Source organism: Brassica napus, chromosome A5 (assembly GCF_020379485.1).
Source record: "Brassica napus cultivar Da-Ae chromosome A5, Da-Ae, whole genome shotgun sequence".
Lineage (NCBI taxonomy): Eukaryota > Viridiplantae > Streptophyta > Magnoliopsida > Brassicales > Brassicaceae > Brassica > Brassica napus.
This window is the reverse complement of record NC_063438.1, coordinates 13,388,124-13,411,649: the sequence shown is the minus strand read 5'-3', so window position 1 is coordinate 13,411,649 and position 23,526 is coordinate 13,388,124. Positions and strand designations below refer to the sequence as shown.

Below are 23,526 nucleotides of genomic sequence, written 5' to 3'. Positions count from 1 at the left end.
CCGATGGAAACTAAACCAAGACCAAAAAAAAACCCGACCAAACATAGATCTGGATTATGACCGTAAACCGACCCGACATTAAAACTTAAAATACCCCCCGACAGAAGAAAATCTACCCCCAATTCTATTCCATCAAGAACCCTAAACGAGATCTGGTCTGCAATTGAAGCTTGGAGAAGAAAATGTCAGGTGGTTCGAGTACCGCGTCTGGAGCAACGTCGTCAGGGAGTTCTTCTCGTCGTCGAGGTGGATTCATCATGGGAATTCCGAAGAGATGCTGGTGTGGTGAGGAAATTCTTCCCTTGATGTCGAAATCCGACAACAACCCTAACCGAAGGTATTTTCGTTGTGCTTATGCTGCAAGAAAAAAGGTCAGTTTTATATAATTACTAAATTATTGTCTTGGGTTTGATATCGATGGAGAATAATAGTGGTACTGTTGTTGTATGTTTAAATTGATGTTGTAGCTTGAGAATGATAACCATGTCTTTAAATGGATTGATGAGGCATTGATTAATGAGGTTGAGACACTTGAAAGCAAGACAATGAGACTTGAACAAGAGTTAAGAGAGATAGGAAGAAAAGAGATTTTGGTGGCTGAAAGAGTTAAAATGGAGGTGGAGAAGGAGCTATTGGATAGAGTGGAAGAAGTCTTGGCTGAAGCAAAAAACAACATGAAGAAAATGATGATAATACCAATCATTGGATGTGTTGCTATTGTAGGTATCATGGGGCTCTATCATAGAGCATGGTGATTGTGTTGAAGAAGAATATGGTTTGGGATGTTTGTCCCTTTGTTTTAAGAGCTAAGGTTCTTGTGTTTTCTATGTAAGTCGGTTGTGTTTTGTTTCGGATATAATATAATGGTATTGATGTTATGAAAAACAATGTTTTCTATGTTAATTTTCATGCTTTTGAGACAGTGAGTTGAAAAGAAAGAGGCTTGAACACATAAAAAGGATACATTACGTTGGGTTGAACATAATATATGTTTTTTATACAACCATCATCCAACAAAAGCCGACATTTAAACTAGAAAACATGACCATCCAACAAAAGCCTAGAAACATGCCCATTTAACAAAAGTTGAGACTAAATAAGAGAGGACAACTAGCACATGTCTTCATAGCCGAGAATAACATGACATCCAGAATCAGCTGGAGAAGCAACCTGAGAAGCTTGTTGAGAAGGTGTCGAAGAAACTTGAGGTGGAGGACCTTGAGATGGCTGCAAAAGAACCTGATTAGTGGATGTAAATACAGAAGGATGAATCAAAATAATGAACACAAACCTGATTATTCTTGTGAAACCTAGAGTTATGATCAGCCACTCCACAAATTCCACAGTGCATGGTTCGTTTCTTGTGCTTTGGTTGTTTCTTGGTTGGAGATTCATTTACCCCTTTCTTCCTCTTCTTATCTGCTTTGGTTATCTTCTTCCTTCCAGGTTGTGGTGGCTCTGGAGGAATATGCACGTCTGGAGCATTTGTTGAAGGCCAATACATAGATCCTCTCACCGGAACTAGTCCTTCAGAATAGTTCTTCCTCCACATAGACGTGCGAAACCATTGACACACAAAGTTCTCTGGTGCAAGCTTCTTTTGAATCATCACTCCATAAACATGCTCACAAGGGATCCCACAAATGTCAAACTTCAAGCATGTGCAAGTTCTCTTCTCCAAACTCACACGGTAAGTACAGTTGTTAAGCCTAGCTTCAAACATCCCATTGGTGCTTCTAGTTACTTTACATTCAGATGCTTGCTTATGCTCAGCCTTCAGAAATTCTATGACATAAGGTGTACAAACACCTATAAAAACAAGCATAAGAAACATATATACAAAATATAATATTAAAAAAACAACTTGAAAACTTTAAATTTACCTTTGTGACTGTGGGAAATAACTGAGCGTTTAGCAATACGAGCCATTGCGAGTCGCCTAATTGTCTCCAGCATTGGAACAAATGGCTTCTCTCTTGCATTTGATATCGTGTTATTGAAGGACTCGGTAGAGTTATTCTCCACATCTTCACAGTAACTGCCTAATTTGTAGAAGGCTCTACACCACGTTTTTGGTTTCATCTTCAGAACAGCTTCGTAAACCTCACTATCATAGTTTAAAATCCATTGCAAGCGCTGCAGGTACTCTGCTTCGTTGTAGCTGTGTGCCAAACTCCATAAATATGGCTTCATATCGTGTTTCTTCCCATATTTCTTCTTCAAATTTCCATAGATGTGTCTGACACACATTCTATGCTCTATCTCTGGTAGCTCCTGTTGAACCGCACTGATAAGTCCCTATACAGAAACATCAACATGTCTAACTCCTTGGCGAACAGTAAAAAAGCAGTAACATAAACAGAAAAAAGAGGTCCCAAAAAAGACAAACCTTTTGACGATCTGACACCAAGACAAAACCGTTGCCATCTTTCAAATCCAATTCATGCTTCACTTTTTTCACAAACCACAGCCAGTTCTCTGTATTTTCTACTTGGACAACACCCCAAGCTATAGGATAAATAGCATTATCCGCATCTCTTCCCATCGCAACCAATACCTGACCCTTGATTTTGTGTTTCATGAAGCAACCATCAACTCCTATCAATGGCCTACAAGTCTCCTTCCAAGTTCTTTTAATAACATCAAAGCAAACATAGAACCGATTAAACAGCTCCTTCCCCTCTTCATTAGTAAATGTATCAATCTCTACCGAGGAGTCTTTGTTCGAATGAATAAGCTCTGCTGAACAAAGACTCCGAGATTATGCAGCAGAGCTTATTCATTCGAACAAAGACTCCTCGGTAGAGATTGATACATTTACTAATGAAGAGGGGAAGGAGCTGTTTAATCGGTTCTATGTTTGCTTTGATGTTATTAAAAGAACTTGGAAGGAGACTTGTAGGCCATTGATAGGAGTTGATGGTTGCTTCATGAAACACAAAATCAAGGGTCAGGTATTGGTTGCGATGGGAAGAGATGCGGATAATGCTATTTATCCTATAGCTTGGGGTGTTGTCCAAGTAGAAAATACAGAGAACTGGCTGTGGTTTGTGAAAAAAGTGAAGCATGAATTGGATTTGAAAGATGGCAACGGTTTTGTCTTGGTGTCAGATCGTCAAAAGGTTTGTCTTTTTTGGGACCTCTTTTTTCTGTTTATGTTACTGCTTTTTTACTGTTCGCCAAGGAGTTAGACATGTTGATGTTTCTGTATAGGGACTTATCAGTGCGGTTCAACAGGAGCTACCAGAGATAGAGCATAGAATGTGTGTCAGACACATCTATGGAAATTTGAAGAAGAAATATGGGAAGAAACACGATATGAAGCCATATTTATGGAGTTTGGCACACAGCTACAACGAAGCAGAGTACCTGCAGCGCTTGCAATGGATTTTAAACTATGATAGTGAGGTTTACGAAGCTGTTCTGAAGATGAAACCAAAAACGTGGTGTAGAGCCTTCTACAAATTAGGCAGTTACTGTGAAGATGTGGAGAATAACTCTACCGAGTCCTTCAATAACACGATATCAAATGCAAGAGAGAAGCCATTTGTTCCAATGCTGGAGACAATTAGGCGACTCGCAATGGCTCGTATTGCTAAACGCTCAGTTATTTCCCACAGTCACAAAGGTAAATTTAAAGTTTTCAAGTTGTTTTTTTAATATTATATTTTGTATATATGTTTCTTATGCTTGTTTTTATAGGTGTTTGTACACCTTATGTCATAGAATTTCTGAAGGCTGAGCATAAGCAAGCATCTGAATGTAAAGTAACTAGAAGCACCAATGGGATGTTTGAAGCTAGGCTTAACAACTGTACTTACCGTGTGAGTTTGGAGAAGAGAACTTGCACATGCTTGAAGTTTGACATTTGTGGGATCCCTTGTGAGCATGCTTATGGAGTGATGATTCAAAAGAAGCTTGCACCAGAGAACTTTGTGTGTCAATGGTTTCGCACGTCTATGTGGAGGAAGAACTATTCTGAAGGACTAGTTCCAGTGAGAGGATCTATGTATTGGCCTTCAACAAATGCTCCAGACGTGCATATTCCTCCAGAGCCACCACAACCTGGAAGGAAGAAGATAACCAAAGCAGATAAGAAGAGGAAGAAAGGGGTAAATGAATCTCCAACCAAGAAACAACCAAAGCACAAGAAACGAACCATGCACTGTGGAATTTGTGGAGTGGCTGATCATAACTCTAGGTTTCACAAGAATAATCAGGTTTGTGTTCATTATTTTGATTCATCCTTCTGTATTTACATCCACTAATCAGGTTCTTTTGCAGCCATCTCAAGGTCCTCCACCTCAAGTTTCTTCGACACCTTCTCAACAAGCTTCTCAGGTTGCTTCTCCAGCTGATTCTGGATGTCATGTTATTCTCGGCTATGAAGACATGTGCTAGTTGTCCTCTCTTATTTAGTCTCAACTTTTGTTAAATGGGCATGTTTCTAGGCTTTTGTTGGATGGTCATGTTTTCTAGTTTAAATGTCGGCTTTTGTTGGATGATGGTTGTATAAAAAACATATATTATGTTCAACCCAACGTAATGTATCCTTTTTATGTGTTCAAGCCTCTTTCTTTTCAACTCACTGTCTCAAAAGCATGAAAATTAACATAGAAAACATTGTTTTTCATAACATCAATACCATTATATTATATCCGAAACAAAACACAACCGACTTACATAGAAAACACAAGAACCTTAGCTCTTAAAACAAAGGGACAAACATCCCAAACCATATTCTTCTTCAACACAATCACCATGCTCTATGATAGAGCCCCATGATACCTACAATAGCAACACATCCAATGATTGGTATTATCATCATTTTCTTCATGTTGTTTTTTGCTTCAGCCAAGACTTCTTCCACTCTATCCAATAGCTCCTTCTCCACCTCCATTTTAACTCTTTCAGCCACCAAAATCTCTTTTCTTCCTATCTCTCTTAACTCTTGTTCAAGTCTCATTGTCTTGCTTTCAAGTGTCTCAACCTCATTAATCAATGCCTCATCAATCCATTTAAAGACATGGTTATCATTCTCAAGCTACAACATCAATTTAAACATACAACAACAGTACCACTATTATTCTCCATCGATATCAAACCCAAGACAATAATTTAGTAATTATATAAAACTGACCTTTTTTCTTGCAGCATAAGCACAACGAAAATACCTTCGGTTAGGGTTGTTGTCGGATTTCGACATCAAGGGAAGAATTTCCTCACCACACCAGCATCTCTTCGGAATTCCCATGATGAATCCACCTCGACGACGAGAAGAACTCCCTGACGACGTTGCTCCAGACGCGGTACTCGAACCACCTGACATTTTCTTCTCCAAGCTTCAATTGCAGACCAGATCTCGTTTAGGGTTCTTGATGGAATAGAATTGGGGGTAGATTTTCTTCTGTCGGGGGGTATTTTAAGTTTTAATGTCGGGTCGGTTTACGGTCATAATCCAGATCTATGTTTGGTCGGGTTTTTTTTTGGTCTTGGTTTAGTTTCCATCGGTTTATTGTATGAGATTCAAGATTTTATGTTCGGTTAAGAAAAATCGAGAGTAAACCAAAAATGGTGGGGAAATAGGTTTCGAACTTTGTTTTCGGGGAGAAATAGCACGGGGTCATACTTTGGTGGATATTTGGTGCTATATCATACTTCTCGTGGGGAAATAGATCGTCTTCCCCTTGTAGAATAAATTCTTTAGTAACTATAACATTTTATGAAGATAAATATGGACTAAATAAAAATATAATGTTTTCATGATTTTCTTCAAATAATTTAAATAATCTTCATTTATATTCTAAAATTTGTGTCGGCCCGGGCTACACCAGGGTTTTTGTTTAAATTTTGTTTTTATTATATATTTGTATGTATGTTTATTTTGATATATAAATATTATAATATATTATAAAAATATAAATAGCTAGAAAATTATAAATTATTTCCAGTTATTTATTATTTCTGTTATTCAAAATTCCAAATATCTGATATTTTTGTTATTGGAAATTATATATAAGGTAAAGAGAAAAATGGAAAAGAAAATTGATTAAATTTTAGATATGTGTTTGATTGGTTGGATTGTAAAGATGTTTATTTCACTTAATATTTTTTATAAATTTTGTTTCCAATTATTCTCTTAGTAATTTAATTGACCCTTACCTTTAAATATACAATCCTTTTAAAATATATTTGTTTCTTAAAACACTGGTTTAAAAATTGTAATATCTTTATGCATTAAAAATTTACAACTACGTCACTAAAACCTAAAATCTACCAACAAAATTCTTACAACAAATTTTCTGCACCTACATCCCAACTATTCAGATCCATGATCTAAATATTCATTTATCTTAATTATATAAGTTTTGATGCAAAACTTTTTTAAATGTACAACCAATCATAATTTTATCTTAGTTTTAAGGGTCACACGAGAACTCTCGTATAGTATCAAATTTCTTTGAAACTTTTTCCTCGTTGTATATCTCTCTGAAATAAAAGGTTTAAACCTAATCCCCCATGAATGTTGGTTTAAACAGTATTAGGTATATCATGTGACAAAACCATAAATACGAACCAGAATACCGGTTTTAAACCTAAACCAAAATCAATTTTATTGGTCTCTCCTCCATCTCCGATTCCTCCCACATTCGTTTATCTCATCAAATAATCAAAGTCAACAGCTGATGGCTTCAATCCTCCCACAATCAGGAGCTCGAGCAGAATTGTCTTATCGCTGGCGCACATGTCCGCGACTCTTGTTGGATCAATTAAACCAATTGGGTTTAATTAAAATATGTGAATAACAAATGATTGGGCTTGTGTGCCTAATAGCCCACTTATGTGTGGTTAATGAAATGAAACTTACAAAGTCCCACATCGGGGAGGAAGAGAAGAGTCGAGCTATATATATATGCACTCACACATACCATGTGTTAAACGGTTCAGAGGAAGAGAGAGCTCCCCACGCGCGCTCCGCCGCCGCCGTCCGGCCGGCTCGGGTGTCGGGCCTTTGGCCCGATAAAAACGACTTATTTTAAACAACACGTAGTTCGTTTAAAAACAACACGCTGTCTCTCTTCTTGACGATAAGTATAAACGAGAAAAGATCTTGCGGAGGAAGTTTCGTAACGCCTCACCTCCGAGATCCTCGCGAGATTTCCGCCAACGTGCGCACGTGCGGCATCAGTTACGGAAAGTGGCTCGTCTTCTTTTCTTTATAAACTTGTCTCCTCCTTCATTTCTCTTTACGTTTTTCACAACAAAAACCAGCAAATCCTATAGCGTAAGTCTAGAGAGTATTTCGTAGAAATATTAGTTCGTTAGAGGTTCTTCACGAGTGCTGCGTGATAACCTATCATGGTTTTATCCTGGGACTCCTATTCGTACACATCCGTCGCACTAACGGAGCGAATATTAAGAGTTAAAGAAAGAGATTTGTCTCGACTCCATGGTCTCATTTCCGTTACGGTTTTGAATTGTCTGTATATTTTCCTTAACGTCGTTTATATTATATCGTTTCTTTTGATCCGGTTTTCCGGCTTCTACAACTCTATGGTTGAACTTGAATTACAGCTCTAAACCAGAGCTCGTCGACATGTTCGACACCGGAGAGGCATCAACAGAGCCTGTGACGAGCAGATGGCTGTTAAGGAGATTGTCTCTCTTTCATGGTAGTTAACACTACAAGGAAATTTTTTGCACCCGACCTACACAATTCTCGTAAAGTTGTCTGAGTGAAGATAAAAAAAACAGAGTATGAAAAAACATGGTAGCAAATGCCAAACGACAATTAATTCTTTCATTACACCCATCAGATTATACTAGTTCCTTAGCAATTGTTGCCATATTCAGTAGATTATGGGTTGAAAGAAAGAGATTAGTCACAAAAAAAAAAAAAATTTGAGAAGAGACGAAGTGGTAAACTCATGTTGCTTGCTTGTTTATATAATAAAATTTCCTGAGACACATGCTCTTCGGTTTTTCCTCAAAAACTAAAACAGTAAATTTCTTATAGAAGATCGAGAGAACGATGAACATGTACATACGATAGGAGAAGCAGGCGATGACTTTAGTTGATGGGATTTAATTTTGGTTAATTGATTTTTTATTGGTTTATTGTTATATTTATTAAATTTTGGTTTAACTTATGTACATTAAACCAAAGTAAACCAATTTTATGGGTTTATAGGTTTCACATTTTGATTTCAAGGAGAGATAGGTATTTATTTATTTTTCTGTGGAGAAATAGGTTTAAAACTTTTTTCGGGAATAATAGAACGGAGCAATAGTTTGAGAGACATTTGATGCTATAAGATAATTCTCATGGAGAAATTGATCGTCGACCCTAGTTTTAAAACCATTGAGTTCATAACTTTCACACTGAATCGTAGGTATTTAAATATAGTTGTAAATATCGCTTTCCTAAAAATCTTTATCAGTTATCTGATTGGTACTTGCCTTCATCGGATCCTTTCACTCGTTTTGATGCTCACAATTTTTTTTGGTGTGGATGAATAAAATCCAGTGAACACAGTTGTAAATTTTAAGTTATGATCTGTATGGCTGGAAAACTTATTAACCTGAAGGCTCTAATGGTGTAAGCCAAAGATCTCTTTTTTTTCTTAAACAATATTAAGAAGAGACATTATGGCCTGGTCCATTCACGAAGCGTTATTCCTTTAATTGCTCTTTATTCTTCTTATTTTTTTAACATAATTTATAATGACTGCCAAGGAATATGGCAAATGATTGATTTTTTTTTTGGCTAATGATCAATCTAAGTCTTTGACTTTCAAATTTGATAAAGAAAATATAGTTACTGATAGGCCAAAAGTTATGTCATTTGTGGCACTTCCAAAAATCTCATGTGTGTATACGCTAAACTCTTAAAGTTGTGGAACTTTCTAAGTGTTTCACAAGACTTTTTTTTTTTTTGGTAAAAATGTAAAGATTTTATTACCAATTTTCAGATTTTTGACAGAAATACAATGGTAACAAGAAGCAGAAGAAAAGAAAACAAATCTAAACAGTAACTCGATCAAGTGTAAACAAAAACAAACACAACAAGTAATAACTGCAACCCAGGGGCCTCACCCGATCCGCACTTACAGCTTGCCGCAAAAGGAAGAGCCATAGTTATATCGAGAGTCAGAACCCGGTAATTTTGGCCTCCCCGATGATCCGCTCTTAAAGATTTAGCTCGACCAAGAACAGCTCGCTGAAGACTTCCCGAGCATCCGCTAACCCGAACAGACAGCCACACTAGAGGTCCATCACCCGCATCAACTTGAGGAGCATTATACGAACAGGACAGCCTCCAAGGATCGCCACACGCCAAAGACCAATACCAAAAAGACAAAGAGAGCAGGCACCACCTTGAAAGGTGGAGAAGAGACAGCCCAAGATCAAGCCTCTGAAGCCGACCCGCTCAGTACGCGACACCACCAAGAAAGATAGACGTGGTTGACAAGACCAACTTCTATACTCCTCTCGTGCACCCACAACGGAGAACCCGTAGCGGACCTTCTAGGTTGGAACCAAAACGCATCCCAAAGAAGAACTACTCCTGATTATTCCATATATACAACTGCCAACTGAACAGCAAGAAACCGGGCCAGAGAAAGCCGCTGAATACAGCTCGGACTGAGCTCACAAGACCTGAACAATGAGATTAGAGACAGATACGCTCCTGGGAAATGCTAACCCTCCGTACAGTACCACCAAGGAGTCGCAAAGTTCACTGACCAACCGAACCCACAACCTCCAATGCCGTACGCCCTCTGCGAGAACCGAAAGAGGGTAATAGATTGCTGTCGAGATGCTGAGACCGGTAGTAACGGAGACAGCCCAAGAAAAGAACACGAGCTCGACCCACTTAGAAGCTTGTCTACTAAGCTCCGGTGGTGATGTCCAAAACAGATTCCAGGAAGCAAAGACTAAATGAAAGGGGACCAATGGTGTTATATGAGGCTGCCATAGACGACAACAACGAACCACAACACCACAAGCCTCCACGCGCCACCACCTTTAGACCCAACACACGCCGGCGTCGAAGGCTAAGCGCGCACTCGAGCAAACGAATAACTCCGAGACATTCATGAATTTGACTTAGAGGAGGCGATTCACCGAGAAAACAAGACGAAACACCCACCAACAGTCAATTCCACTCCACGGAAGATCTAAGTCATTGTAGATCTGCGAACCCACAAGCCAGATCTGAGCCGAAAGCGTAGTCTCCTCCTCCACGCGCTGCAACCTCTTCAAGCGGAACCAAAGTAAAAACGCCCACTCACAAACCCTAAACGCCGACTCCACCAACCGCAAACCCCTTTACCTCCGTGCTGAGCCTCCAACACCAGTAGAACCGAGCCGAAATCGAGCCTCCCCGCAAGCAAAGCCTTAGCCGGAATATTCTCCAAAGACAGAGAACTCACGCAAGACGGAAGCAATGGTGAAGGCGATGGTGAAGCAAACCAAAAAAAAAGAGGAAAAGGGAGAAAGACGGTGCCTCCGGTGCCGGAAGCGCTCGCACGCGCCGGACGCCGGAGTTAAATCGACTTTTGTTTTGTTTGACGGCTGGGAGAGGGTGGGGGTGGTAGAGAGAAAATTAGGGCTTCCCCCAAACTTAAATATTAGGAAGCCAACTAATTGATATCGCAATGTTGCATGTTTCACAAGACTTCGAGCAATCATAGGTATTGGAAGCAAATAATATTTGATTATGACAATAAATATATGAATGATTAGCAGTCAAAACAAATCTCATTTTTGATTAAGTAGGACATATGCTTGCTTATATTTAAAGTGAATTAAACTGAGAGAACATGGGAGAAACAAAATAAATTCAAGAGGAGATTGTAAAACATTACTCAGATGCAAATGTTGTGACCAATCATGCATCCTCTAGAAGCTAAGCGATGTGTGCCTTCTTAAATGCATTGGTAACAGCAACGATGGACCAATTTACCAAGAAACTGAAACACCTGAAACCAAGAAAAAACAAAGTAAAGAACAAAAGAACTTGTATTAGGCATATTAATGTCTAAGATAGTTTAATAGAAAGAAAGGAACTTGGAGCTATGATAGCGAGGCAAAAATATTAACCTCGTTGTCCCATGATGACAGATGTTTAATGAACCGCTGCGTTTTTGTTAAAGTGGCCACATGTCGGCTCGACAGCCTCCGAATTAGTGAGCTCCAGCTTGGAGCGCTCTGGAGTGAACAAACTATTCTTTATATATAAAGATAGTTAGTAAACATATCATTAGTTTAATAATGATTTATTGAATAATTAAAGAACTTTTATAATATTGTTTTGATAATTATGTCACTTTTCGAAACTATTAATATAGTCCTAATTGGATTATGTTTCATAATTTTACTGTCAAAATTTTAATTTTGTTTGTAAAAAGATAATTTTTTTTTTATTATCAGAAGAATAAAATTAAGAGTATATAGATTTTTCATTGTTCTAATGATGAGCAAAATTTTGAATCTTAACAGTTTTTGGTGAAACTTATTTTTCATTAAAATGCAGAAGGAATTTTGTACACATTTATAGAAATTATATTAATTTTTTGAAGATATTTATTATAAACATAAAGAATCATGAAGAATCCATCAATCGATAACTCTTTTCGTTTGAGAATAAGTTGTTGAATAAACATTTCACTAACAAACTTTTTGACAATAATTTTTTTTTGACAGCAAAAGTTACTCTACTAAGAAACCACCGGTTCAGAAAGCCAAACCGGAGGTAGATAATCCACATATAACATAGCTGAAAGAGAACTCCTCGCACCACGTGGAAGCTTGTCTGCCATTATGTTTTATGCCCTTGGAATATATCTGATCTTGAAGCTAGGGAAGAAAGTCTTACTGCGACAAATTTTTTCCATTTGTGTAGCAAACGCTGGCCACTCATCAAGTGATGACACCATCTTCACCATAAAAGAACAATCCATCGCAAATTCTACGTCTGAGAACTCCAGGGTCTTCATATAGTCCATAGCCAAAATGAATGCTTCACATGCCGCATGTAAAGGCGATAGGCATCGTCGAAGATTATCATTATGTCCTATGAATCCATCTTTTGACAGTACCAACCCTGTCCGGTGAAAACATCTTGCTCCCTCCACGCCCATCGACATAGCAAACTCTGGTAAACCCCATTGGTAGCCAACTAGTATCTGGCTGGAAATGCCCATGATGTTCCTGCACCAATAATTGCGCCTCAGCCCAAAGTGTTCCTTCAACTTCCGCTTTGCGCAAGATTTCCTAAGGATTCCCATTCTAATTCTGATAAATTTTATTATTTATATTCTTCCATATATACCACTTAATCCATGGAAAACAATCAGAATCTACCTCCTTCGGAAGCCTCCAAAAGAGATAGTCTAAACTAGTGAAAACCAAAGAGGATGGGAATATCCCGGGAGGGGAAGGGATCCTAGATAAAGCCCAAGTTTGTAATGCTGGTGGACATTCAAAGAGGACATGGTTGATAGTTTCCTCCTCTGCTCCACAAATACTACACCGGAGATTGCACTCTATGCCACGTGCCCTCAGATTCTTTGATACTGGCAAAGTCCCAAATAATACTTGCCAAACAAAGTGCCTTAGTTTCAGAGAACATTTAAGTTTCCATGAAAACGCCAATAGCGGTTTAATATTTGGTCCATAAGTTATCATCCTTGGGCCCCTATATGGATATAAGGATTCAATCCTAAAACCTGATTTAACCGAGTATTCACCAGACTCCATGAACATCCAACCATACATATCCGGCCTCTGTGTCCTGCTAAACTCGAATGATCTTCACATCGTATGGATGAATATATGCATTAAGCAGATCCACATTCCAGGACTGATCAATCGGATTGATGAGATCTTCCACCTTAAGAGACTGATTTAAAAATTGAATTTGATTTTTTAGCAATGCTGACCTCGGGCGAGGAGCAGGAGTCCAGGGATCATTCCATAGGGAGATTCATTGCCCAGATCCTACTCTTTTGATTAGCCCTTTTTTAACGAGAGGTCTAGTTGAACAGATGCTTCTCCATCCATAAGAAGATGAATAAGATCAGTGTTCATCTAGAGGATTAGTAAGTCGAAATATTTACCTATGTAAACCTTTGAAAATAAACATTATGGTTTATCTATCAAGCGCCATAATTGTTTTGCCAATAAAGCGGTATTAAAGTCTTGAAGATCCCTAAAACTCAGGCATCCCTCTTATTTATGTGTACAAACTTTGTCCCATGAATACAAATGAATACCTTTTATTTTGTTACTCCCACTACTCCACCAGAAATGAGCTAAGAACATGTTCTTTCTAGCACAACGATAAGTTTATTTAAGATTGATGACTTATATCAGATTTTTCACAAACTGAAAACATGTTCTTTCTAGCACAATGGTAAGTTTATTTTGATCTGCACTGCTAACCTGGGTTCGGAACCATGCAATGACTATATTATTTTGTAATAAACAAGTGAAAAAGTACCCCAGCTGAGTTCAAACCGAGGACACACAGAAGGCGTAACTGACGTGATAACCACTACACGACAAGACTTCTGAGCATATTTGTTTTAGTAAATCTATTTCGCATAAGTAATCATCCTATTCCTAATCGTTTAGGGTCAGGTCACAGTGTTTTGTTTATTTGAAATCCAAAGGTTTCGAGTTTCTATTTTCAATTGCTTATTAAAATTTTCTTCATTGTTTTAGGGTTCTTTTATGCTCAGTAGGTTCTGCTTTGTGCTGAATTCTCTGGGGAATTTGAAATCGTGGGGCTCTTGTTCTGTTTCTTGTGTCATAACAGTTCGACTTTAGTGGCGGCTGAGCCAAGCTCTGATCAAGTTAGGGAGAGCTGTAGACATGATTCTTATTTTGCTAATTCAAATATTATAGATAAAGTTTTGTATATCACTAGTGTTCTTGCAATACAACAAAAATACCATGATACTAAAATGCAATAACTTTATTGAACAGAACAACAATGAGATGGATGACGCTAACGAGTGCTTCAGTGCCTTCTTCTGCCAAGATTCTTCAGGATGTATCCGATGGTTACTCCTATTACAATTCCAGGTGCAAAGCCGAACCATGCCACTGCCCAAATCAACCTTTCCACTTATTCTTCTTCTTCGTCTTCGTCTTCTTCTTCTTCGGGCACTGGTGGTTAAGTTTCTGGCGATGTTGGATCTCCACAAACAGGCTTAAGGGAAGGACCAAAAAGTCCAGGGTTTCCCTCATAGGAAGAGCAATTTTGTCGCTGGAACTGTGTACCTTGTGGTATTGAACCTAGAAGCTGGTTATATGAAACATTGATCCACTCAAGAGACGAGAGGTCCCCTAGCTGTGGAGGGATCTCACTTGAAAGCTTGTTTTGAGATAGGTCCAGTGATTCCAGTGCAGTAAGGTTTTCCAAAGACAATGGGATGTGTCCTATGAAAGCATTTCTTGACAGATTGAGAACATAGATTCCCTTCAAGAGACCAATGGATTCAGGAACAAGTCCATGGATTATGTTTCCAGAAAAATCAATGACTGTGTAGATTGTGACGATACATTCCATTTCCATTGATACTCCTTTACTCACCAACATAACAGAAACGTAGTTGAAGATAACATTGATGTATTCCGGTTGTGTAGAATTATCCCCATTCATGGATTATATTGCAGTCCAGTTGAGGAAGTAATCAGATGGTAAGGTACCGTGGAAATCGTTATGTGATACATCAATGATTTTCAAAGCAGGAAACCCGAACCAAGCCCCATTGGAGCGATGCAACGTAACATATTTAGTCATAACAAATGTTTATGAAATTAGTCATAACAAATGTTTATGAAATTATATATGTAAATATCATATTTACTTCTCCTACATATATTATACATTTTCTTCAGCCTATTCTTATTTTTTGTTATTATTTTGTTTTTCACTAATTTTTTGCTAATGTTTTCCTAATTTTTGCTAATGTTTTCCTAATTTTTTACTTATTTTTTGCCAAATATTTATTTTATCTCTAAATAGTAATACATATTATACAATTAATGAACCCAAAATCCATCTTATAATTCTTTTCAATCATAGAATTACCTTATTCACTTAATTATTTTATTTAATTGCAAAACAACTTTTAATCAAAGTTCTCACATGTTATGTTCAATATAATTCGGCTAATCTTCAAAGCCTAATTATTTATAAAGCATATATGGACATTATAAGAGATTAATAATTATAAATATATGATTATATTTTTATATGAATATGAAATCATTATATTGATTTCTATAAATTGTGTTCTATTAATTAACCGTCCAATATAAACTATGATTCACCATAGTGGGCTATGTCTTGGTCTCAATAATGTGATCAGACATGTGAGTTTATTATGTCTGAAACTTTGCCATTATAGAGAAAGATAGTGTGAGACTCTTTTGTAGATGTTACAAAAATTGTTATGATTGTTGTTCGATAGATTTTTGCAGATCATCATCATTCTTGAGATTATGGTTTGAAGGACATTGTTGAAATTCTTTCTGGTTCTTGTGGCTTCTCCCAAAAAATCTATCTGAAATTCAGGTATAATTTTGATTCTCCTCTTTGAACTGGTGGTATACTCGATGGTGTTCATGTGAAGTTTGTTGCTCTCTCACGTGAGGTAAAACCTAATTGTCTCAGCTCAACCTATTTTAAAGCTTTCCATTTTTGTTAAATAATTTGTAATTGCATAGAAACAATCTAGAAGTAGGAGCTTCGAGAAGTCTCAAAGGAGCAGATTCACTATGAGATGTCAAGCATGCGATTCCACAAAGGTTAGTGAACATTTGTTTGGAGGAACCCGGACTGATTAATAATGTGGTTAGACTTTAATTCAATCATGGGGCTTAATGTGTATGCATTTGAGAATCATGCCGGATGTAAAACAAAGCATCCAAACAATCATATTTACTTTCAGAGAAGATTTATCAGAGAGTTCAGGAACCTAGGATCACTCCATAAACTATGTTGTTTGATGTGGATCAAATTATATTTGGCACTATTATCAACCAGAAAGCTTTTTCATCTTCATGTATTTTGCATTTTCTTATGACTTCCTAAACCCCCCAGTTTTTTTATGTCTTCGTTCAGAATCATTCCAACCAGCGTTTGGGAACTTCGGCGTATCTATGGCAAAGAAGATTGTTTCTTTTTGAATGTATAATTATGTACAAATTGTAAGATTGTAAACAGCTTATTGGATCTTACTTAGTGTTGATATACCATGGATTTTACCCATTTTTAGCCATGGTATATAGGTGTTTTTAAATACACTATAGTTGTTTTGGAGTCCTTTTAGTATGTTTTCAGGTTTTTCAGTGATTTGGAGGAAAGTGGTGATTTTGGTGCATTTTGGAGATAAAATGATAAAGACACGTAGTTGACCATTGGACAACCTAGCGATCAATGATAGAAGATGATAATCGATCGACAAACACCCTGTATTGTCGATCGATGGCGAAGCGCACAAAGGCCATATTTGCTTCCAGCCAACTTTAAGTCCATGTCCCACAAGAATTACCAGATTAACTTAATATTTATATGCTCTGCAATTGTTTTAGGCAACACACGCTTTCATACTTCATACTTTTAATACAGAAAAATACTTAAGAGTCTTAGGTTTGGAGAGAAGATCCTTCAGAAATTTGTGATTGGAACTCCAAGTTTTCTTACTCTATTCTATTATGCAGTTCTCTTACTTCTTTGTTATGAATTGCTTAGCTATGTCTAAGTAGTTCTCTTTGTTAGATTTAGGGTTCAGATATTCATGAGAGATTAGTCCAAAATATAGAATTGATGAGTCTTAGGATACCCATCAATTAAACTGTTATTAATGCATGTGTTCTAGACTAGCTAACTAGGACCTTTCCTATAGATATTAGGGCGCAAGCAGAAGCTTGGTTCTCTGTCTGAATTAGTTTATATTGTGCTAGGATTGCTGGAAACAAGCGGAAGCTGATTTACTTTAACTTAGTGAACACGTCAAACCCGTGCATTAAAGCTCCCTTGAAGGTACGTCGATCGAAATTCAATAGTTGCATCGATTGACGGGCTGAAAGGTGTGTCGATCGATAACCTGGTGTTGGTATCGATGCACACTTTCTCAAGACCAACAAGCGATAGCTGAGGTCTTAGATCCAGCGATAGATAGTCTAAATATACGAAAGTTGATCGACTATTCTTATTGTTTGAGTTCTAGAATATCCAATACATGCTTAGACTCTATATCTCTATAATCCTGATTGTCTGAATAGAAACCCTAAGTCTAACGCCTTCCATATCTGTCTTAAAAACCCGAACAATTACTTGTTCACAACCCCGCTATTTACATTTAAACATGTTTGCCTAGCTTAACCACATAACAAGTAAATCTATTGTGTGCCTTAGCTCCCCGTGAATTCGATCCCTAAGTACTGCAACTTGACCTCTTATTTGAGAGTACAAATCACTTATACGGTAATTTGAGTGATATCAAATTTGGCGATGTTGCCGGGGAGCTTCGATTGTCATGAGATCAAATTTAGTTAGGTTTAGTCTAGGTTTTTGTTTTTTGCAAAAACTGATAATTTTTTTTCTTTTCAGGTGTATGCCCAGCACTACCAGAAGGAACAAGGAACAAACACTTCTCTTTTCAGATCCTGCACGTTTAGAACGCTCAATATGTAAAGAAAAACGCACTGCATCGATCGACAACAACATCCGTACGTCGACCGACACTCGCCTTCCACCGTCGACTGAGACTACTCTTCCGTCGACTGCCCATACCCACCCGACACATTCCACATCGAACATCGATCCGCGAGACATGGTGGCGACTACAGTTCTGATTCAGGACGCGACTGGAAACCTGCATGATCAGGAGGATCATCTGCGTAATGCAGCATGTCAGAAGATAGATGATCAGGGGGATGTAATCCATGATACTGATACTGATATTACAGCTGCTCAAGCTGTAGAAGAGGCTGCTAGACCGAGGACATTAGCTGATTACAACATGCCAGATCAGTTCTATGAGAACAGATTGTGGGAACCGAAATTCGCACTGTCGATTTTTGTCAAAATAAGGAAAGTCAAGAAAGCGTAACTTTCCTAGAGGTTCTGGATTCTCTGCGAGAGCCAATGGCAAGTGACCAAATAAATACGGAAAATATGTAAAGACAATAAACGAGTTTAGAAAAAGTTGACCAAGTAGTATATTTAAGTGACCAAGTGGTACATTTAAGTCCTTGTCTTTTATTTCCTCAATAACCAATGGGTCTTCTTTCTGATTATCGGAATAAAGCATCCACTCAGGTGCATCCATGGGTTTGCATCCACTCAGTTGCATCTACAAAGTCACATCCACTTGATTGCATCTATTCATGCTGATTTATGGTTTTATCTTTGACCTCCTTAACTTCTGGTACAAATTGTTCTATTTCCTTAGTTGCATTAGTTCCTTTGGTTGCCAAGATCACATCACTTTCTCTTCTGGCTTAGGGTCATTTCCTGACAGATCTGAGTTATCCATGTTCTTCCCAAAATCTCAACATGTAGTCGATTTTCCAGTATTGCAGAGTTTGTTCACTCTGATACCAAATGAATACCTAAAACGAGGATATGCTCAAAACAAATATTTCAACAAATTTTTTTATTAAAAAATCATTTGAACAAACTCAATCGTCCTGTTCAATCAAGTTTACATGACTACACACGTGTATCACGACTGACCAATTTCTAACTACCCTATCAATTCAAGACAACCGATGGTGTTGCTTGTTATACACGTCATAATCCCTTGTCAACCCTAAAATCCTTTTTCCCTGAATTGACTATACCTTTTTCTTCTTTCGATAACCTAGCCTCAACACCACTTCTTCACTCATCTTTTATACTCACGTATATTTGTGTTCTCAAATATTCACTTTCTTTAATTTGATTTTGCGAATCACAACCTATACTATGATAAAGTTCACTCCACTTTTCCAATCTAACCCAAAAAATTGACTCCACTAGTTTAGATTTCAATTTACTGTTTAACTATTCAACTATTCGTCGGATCATAAGTTTAAATAGTAAAATTATTTTCATTTTTATAAAAAAAATTTTGGTCAGTGGTCTTTAGTTTAAAATTTGTTTTATGTAAAAACAAATAGAGAGAGAGATATGAAAAGACTAAAAAAGTGGGCATTCAAAAGAAAAGAAAAGGACAAATGAAAAGTTATGAAAATACAATGAACATTTGAAGAGAACCCAAGACTCAAGACCTCATCTCAAATTTATAAATATTAATTAATTATTTTTTTTCTAGCAAGACAACAAAAACAAAAGAGATTGGTTTTGTGTTACGTTTTGTCTTTGTTAGGGCCTGTTCGTTTTCTCAGAATCATATATTACCAAAGTAATTAATAACTTTTGGTTTTCATTATTAAAAAAAAGTCATGATTCCAAATCCACCTCATGTCCAGAAAAATATTCATAAAAATTGAGGTTCAAAAATGTGTAATGAAAAATAGGTTAATTGAACTTCTTATAGTTCAAGGAATCAAAGCTACCATGCCTTGGTTGTACCGATCTTTTGGTTGAATCGTTGTTAAAAAAAATGTGTTGTAAGAAGCCCTTTCGGGATGATTTGAATAATATTAATATATATTTGAAGAAAAAAACTTCTTTCTTGATCCAAAGTATTCTTTATAATTTCTCTCAATCAGGAATCATCAATTAGAAAATAAATAAACCAAGAATCACAATCTAATACAAATAGGGAAATCAACTTACGAAAATTTCAAGAAAAAAAAAAGATTTCAAGAAAACTACATGCGGGGTTTTTGTTGTTGTTGATTATATGTGCCTATTCAAATAGTAGGGGTAGGCAAAATATCGGTAAAATTTGAGTCGATCCGTTATTCGTTTCGATTCGATCACAAAAATTCGGATATCCATAACTTTACGAATCGAATCAAATACTAAAATTCAATATCCGCCAAAGACGAAGCAAATCACAAATACATACATGTAAATAAAATTATACATTATATCTCTTATAAGTTTTATAATATTGGTATTCACTAAATTAATTATTTAGTTATAATTTTTTAAATAACATATGTAGCTTTTATATATTTGTAATGAAATACTATTAATTTATCATATTTTTCTCTTTTTATTTATATTTTTAATTTAAAAAAAATTAATTATTTTTATGGATTGAATCGGATATCCGTTAAAATATCCAGATTTTTTCGGATATTCGAAACACCGAATATCCAAAAAGTTATGGATCGGATCGAATCGAATCGGGTGGAGCGGATCAGAGATCACAGATATCTTTAAAATTCAGGTGAATCGAATCAAATACTAAAATTTAATATCCCGCAGCTCTCGACCAGCTTACTTCACCGAAGCGCTCGCTAACAGAATCCTCAAGTCGTGGCCTGGTCTCTACAAGGCCCTCAACGCAACTCAGACAAGGACTAACAATGTCTCCGAGGAGGTTCATGTCAGGAGACTGTTCTTTGATATGTTCCCTGGCTATACTCAAACTCTCTTACTTGCTCACTAACCGAGCTATACTCGAGGCTATGGAGGGAGAGAAGATGGTTCTATGTGGTTGATCTCGACGCTTCAGAGCCTGATCAATGGCTTGCTTTGATTCAAGCTTATAACTCCAGGCCTGAAGGTCCACCGCATTTGAGAATCACTGGCGTTCATCACCACAAGGAAGTGCTTGATCAAATGGCTCATAGACTCATCGAGGAAGCAGAGAAACTCTATATCCCCTTTCAGTTTAGACGTAGATCAGCTGCGTGTTAAGACAGGAGAGGCCTTAGCCGTCAGTTCGGTTCTTCAGTTGCAGCCTGAGTGGTGACTCGGCCTCATCTTTGCCTCTTTCTAATTCAGGAAAGATCGATAGATTCCTCAATGCTATTTAGGGTTTGTCTCCAAATATTATGGTGGTCACTGAGCAAGACTCAGACCACAACGGCTCAACATTGATGGAGAGACTATTGGAATCACTCTACACGTACGCAGCATTGTTTGATTGCTTGGAAAATAAAATTCCAAGAACATCTCAAGATAGGATCAAAGTGGAGAAGATGCAATTTGGAGAGGAGATCAAGAACATCATAGCGTGTGAGGGATCTGAGAGAAGAGAAAGACATGAGAAGCTTGAGAATAGAGCCAGAGGATTGATTTGGCTGGTTTCGGGAATGTTCCTCTTAGCTATTATGCCATGTTGCAGGCTAGGAGGTTGCTTCAAGGCTATGGTTTTGATGGGTATATGATCAAAGAAGAGAGCGGGTGTGCAGTGATTTGTTGGCAAGGTCGACCTCTATACTCAGTATCTGCTTGGAGATGCAGGAAGTGAAAGAAGATGAATGATATGAACACTTGTGTGTTCTCTTTTGTTTATGAGAGCAGGGTCCCTTTCTTTTGTTATACATAGGGACACAATCTTAGTTGTTTTGTGATTGTGACAAATGCTTCTTGCTGCCTCTGCATATATTGCTTCTTTTGAGTATTCAGCAGTGTATGTGTTTGTTGGTTCATTTAGGTTTGATCCAGATTATACCAAAACCGGTCGGTTCAAATTCTTCAGTCATGATCTCAAAACTCAAAACTGTTGCAAAAAGTAAATTTGACTTTCTCTCAGCATATGATTCTGTTGTTAGTGTATATTAAAAAGTAATTTGGTGTATGTTTGGATAAAAATGAGGGCACATGCACTCTCCAAAGAATGTTTGATGTATATAATACAAAAAAGGAGTAGTTTACATATTTACTCATATCCAACCGTCTTTTGAAATGCTTCTATGGCCAAAAAATGAAAACCAGGGAGAAGCAGCTTGAGATACTAATAATGACTAACTAAACATCAGAGTTAGCTATTAGAGAATATAGACAAAAGAAGGTTGCATCCTTCTTATGTCTTCGCGCTAATAGAAAGCTAAGTCCCTAACCACACAGTCAATCAGTTTGAAAACCAAAGCTAAATTTGAAAGAGGAACTTCATGTTTCCTGTGATTTCTTTCACGCCAGATGCAGTGGATTGTTGTTTGGACAAAAACTTTTCGAAGGTAGAGTCTCCTGGTCGAGCAGTTATGGTTTAGGAGCCAGATATAAGGTCATTCCATGTTTGAAACTGAGGATAAGTCTTGGAGAGGCTCTGAAGAACAAGTCCCCAGAGCTCAGTAGCAAAGCTGCAGTTGATAAATAGATGATCGCTGTTGGCCAAGGACTCACATGGATTGGAAAGTAACTGGTTTTGACAGGCGATAAGATTTTCATGAGCTTCCTTAACTCTATCTCTACTCTCCATATCCAAACTGTGAACCTGAAGAGCACAACAACGAAGCTTAAGATTTCTTCATGATCAAAATTCTGAAAGAAAGTGAAACCTGGCCAACCGAAGATTTACAAAGGCTAAGGTTGCAAGTCGATGTACATTTTTTGAATAAAATTTTTTGAATGAAAAAATAAATAAAGTTAAAGAAAACATTTAGAAACAAAATGTCTCACAGATAGGTGGAATAGAAAGAATGAAAAATAAAATTATAGTATTATACTTCCTCTGTTTCAAAATACATGAAGTTTTAGGATGTGACAAAACTATTAAGAAACTTATTTTTTTTATTTAAAAAATATCATTAAAATATAAATTAAAAATTGTTCAACTGATCACAAAAGAGACTGCAAAATATGATTGGTTACACAGTTTTTGATAAAATTAAAAGGTACATTAAAATATGAAAACTTCATCTATTTTGAAACATAAAAAAACTTTCTAAGACATCATCTATTTTGAAACGGAAAGAGTATTAATTAAAAACTTTTGTTTAATTTAAATTAATGTTTTTCTGTGTCAAGAAGGCACAAGTAAGCCATGTGCTGTCTTGGGTTCTCGTTTGTCTTAACTCTTAAGTTCTTGTTTTTGGTTCCGTACGTTCAGAAACCTAAGTTTTAATAGTATATATAACCATGACATTTCCAGTGAAAAACAAAAAGAACAAAAAAATAATTTTGTTTCCATACCACTATATTCCTGTAAAAAAAAAACTACAGTTCATGTTACATAAATATTTATAATTCTATTCATTTTATTCCTTTAACTGTCATTATTCCATTTGTTTTTAGGGGAAATTGACAAATATGATCCATAACTTAATTTTAAACATAAATATATATCCCAACTTGAATCAAATGCAAAAACTAACACAAGAGGCTAGTGAAATTACAAGTAACTCTTTATGACCAAACGAAAAAAACAGAATGTACTTTTACGAATATAACACATGGAAGTCTTATGGGGCATTTGTAAGTCTTCTGGGATAAGACTTTCAGTATTGTAGATCTTAAAAATAATTTATAAATTTTATTAAAAATATTTTGATGGGGGAAAAATTGACATTATGTAATTATAAACATATGTAAATGATATAAATTAAGATACAGTAAAATTCAAATTTTTTCAACACATATGAGTGAATGTAGTGAGT

At 36.8% G+C, this 23,526-nt stretch overlaps 4 protein-coding genes and 1 pseudogene across 4 annotated transcripts; 3 read left to right on the top strand and 2 right to left on the bottom strand.

Moving 5' to 3' along the window:
• Positions 1-182: 182 nt before the first annotated feature.
• On the top strand, positions 183-755 carry LOC106365239 (uncharacterized protein At4g04775-like). The gene is made up of 2 exons (XM_013804686.2): positions 183-371; positions 468-755. The coding sequence occupies exons 1-2, from the start codon at positions 183-185 to the stop codon at positions 753-755; spliced, it is 477 nt and encodes a 158-aa protein (XP_013660140.1).
• Positions 756-1,110: 355 nt separating this feature from the next.
• LOC106365240 lies at positions 1,111-2,545 on the bottom strand. Its single transcript, XM_022691898.2, has 4 exons — positions 2,390-2,545; positions 1,884-2,298; positions 1,292-1,809; positions 1,111-1,239 (listed from the first exon to the last, which is right to left on the bottom strand). The coding sequence occupies exons 1-4, from the start codon at positions 2,543-2,545 to the stop codon at positions 1,111-1,113; spliced, it is 1,218 nt and encodes a 405-aa protein (XP_022547619.1).
• Positions 2,546-2,966: 421 nt separating this feature from the next.
• LOC106365241 lies at positions 2,967-4,401 on the top strand. The gene is made up of 4 exons (XM_022691899.1): positions 2,967-3,122; positions 3,214-3,628; positions 3,703-4,220; positions 4,273-4,401. The coding sequence occupies exons 1-4, from the start codon at positions 2,967-2,969 to the stop codon at positions 4,399-4,401; spliced, it is 1,218 nt and encodes a 405-aa protein (XP_022547620.1).
• Positions 4,402-4,756: 355 nt separating this feature from the next.
• LOC106365242 (uncharacterized protein At4g04775-like) lies at positions 4,757-5,329 on the bottom strand. Its single transcript, XM_013804690.2, has 2 exons — positions 5,141-5,329; positions 4,757-5,044 (listed from the first exon to the last, which is right to left on the bottom strand). Exons 1-2 carry the CDS (start codon positions 5,327-5,329, stop codon positions 4,757-4,759), a joined length of 477 nt encoding a protein of 158 aa, XP_013660144.1.
• Positions 5,330-17,855: 12,526 nt separating this feature from the next.
• On the top strand, positions 17,856-23,117 carry LOC106363735 (annotated as a pseudogene).
• The last annotated feature ends 409 nt before the right edge of the window (positions 23,118-23,526 follow it).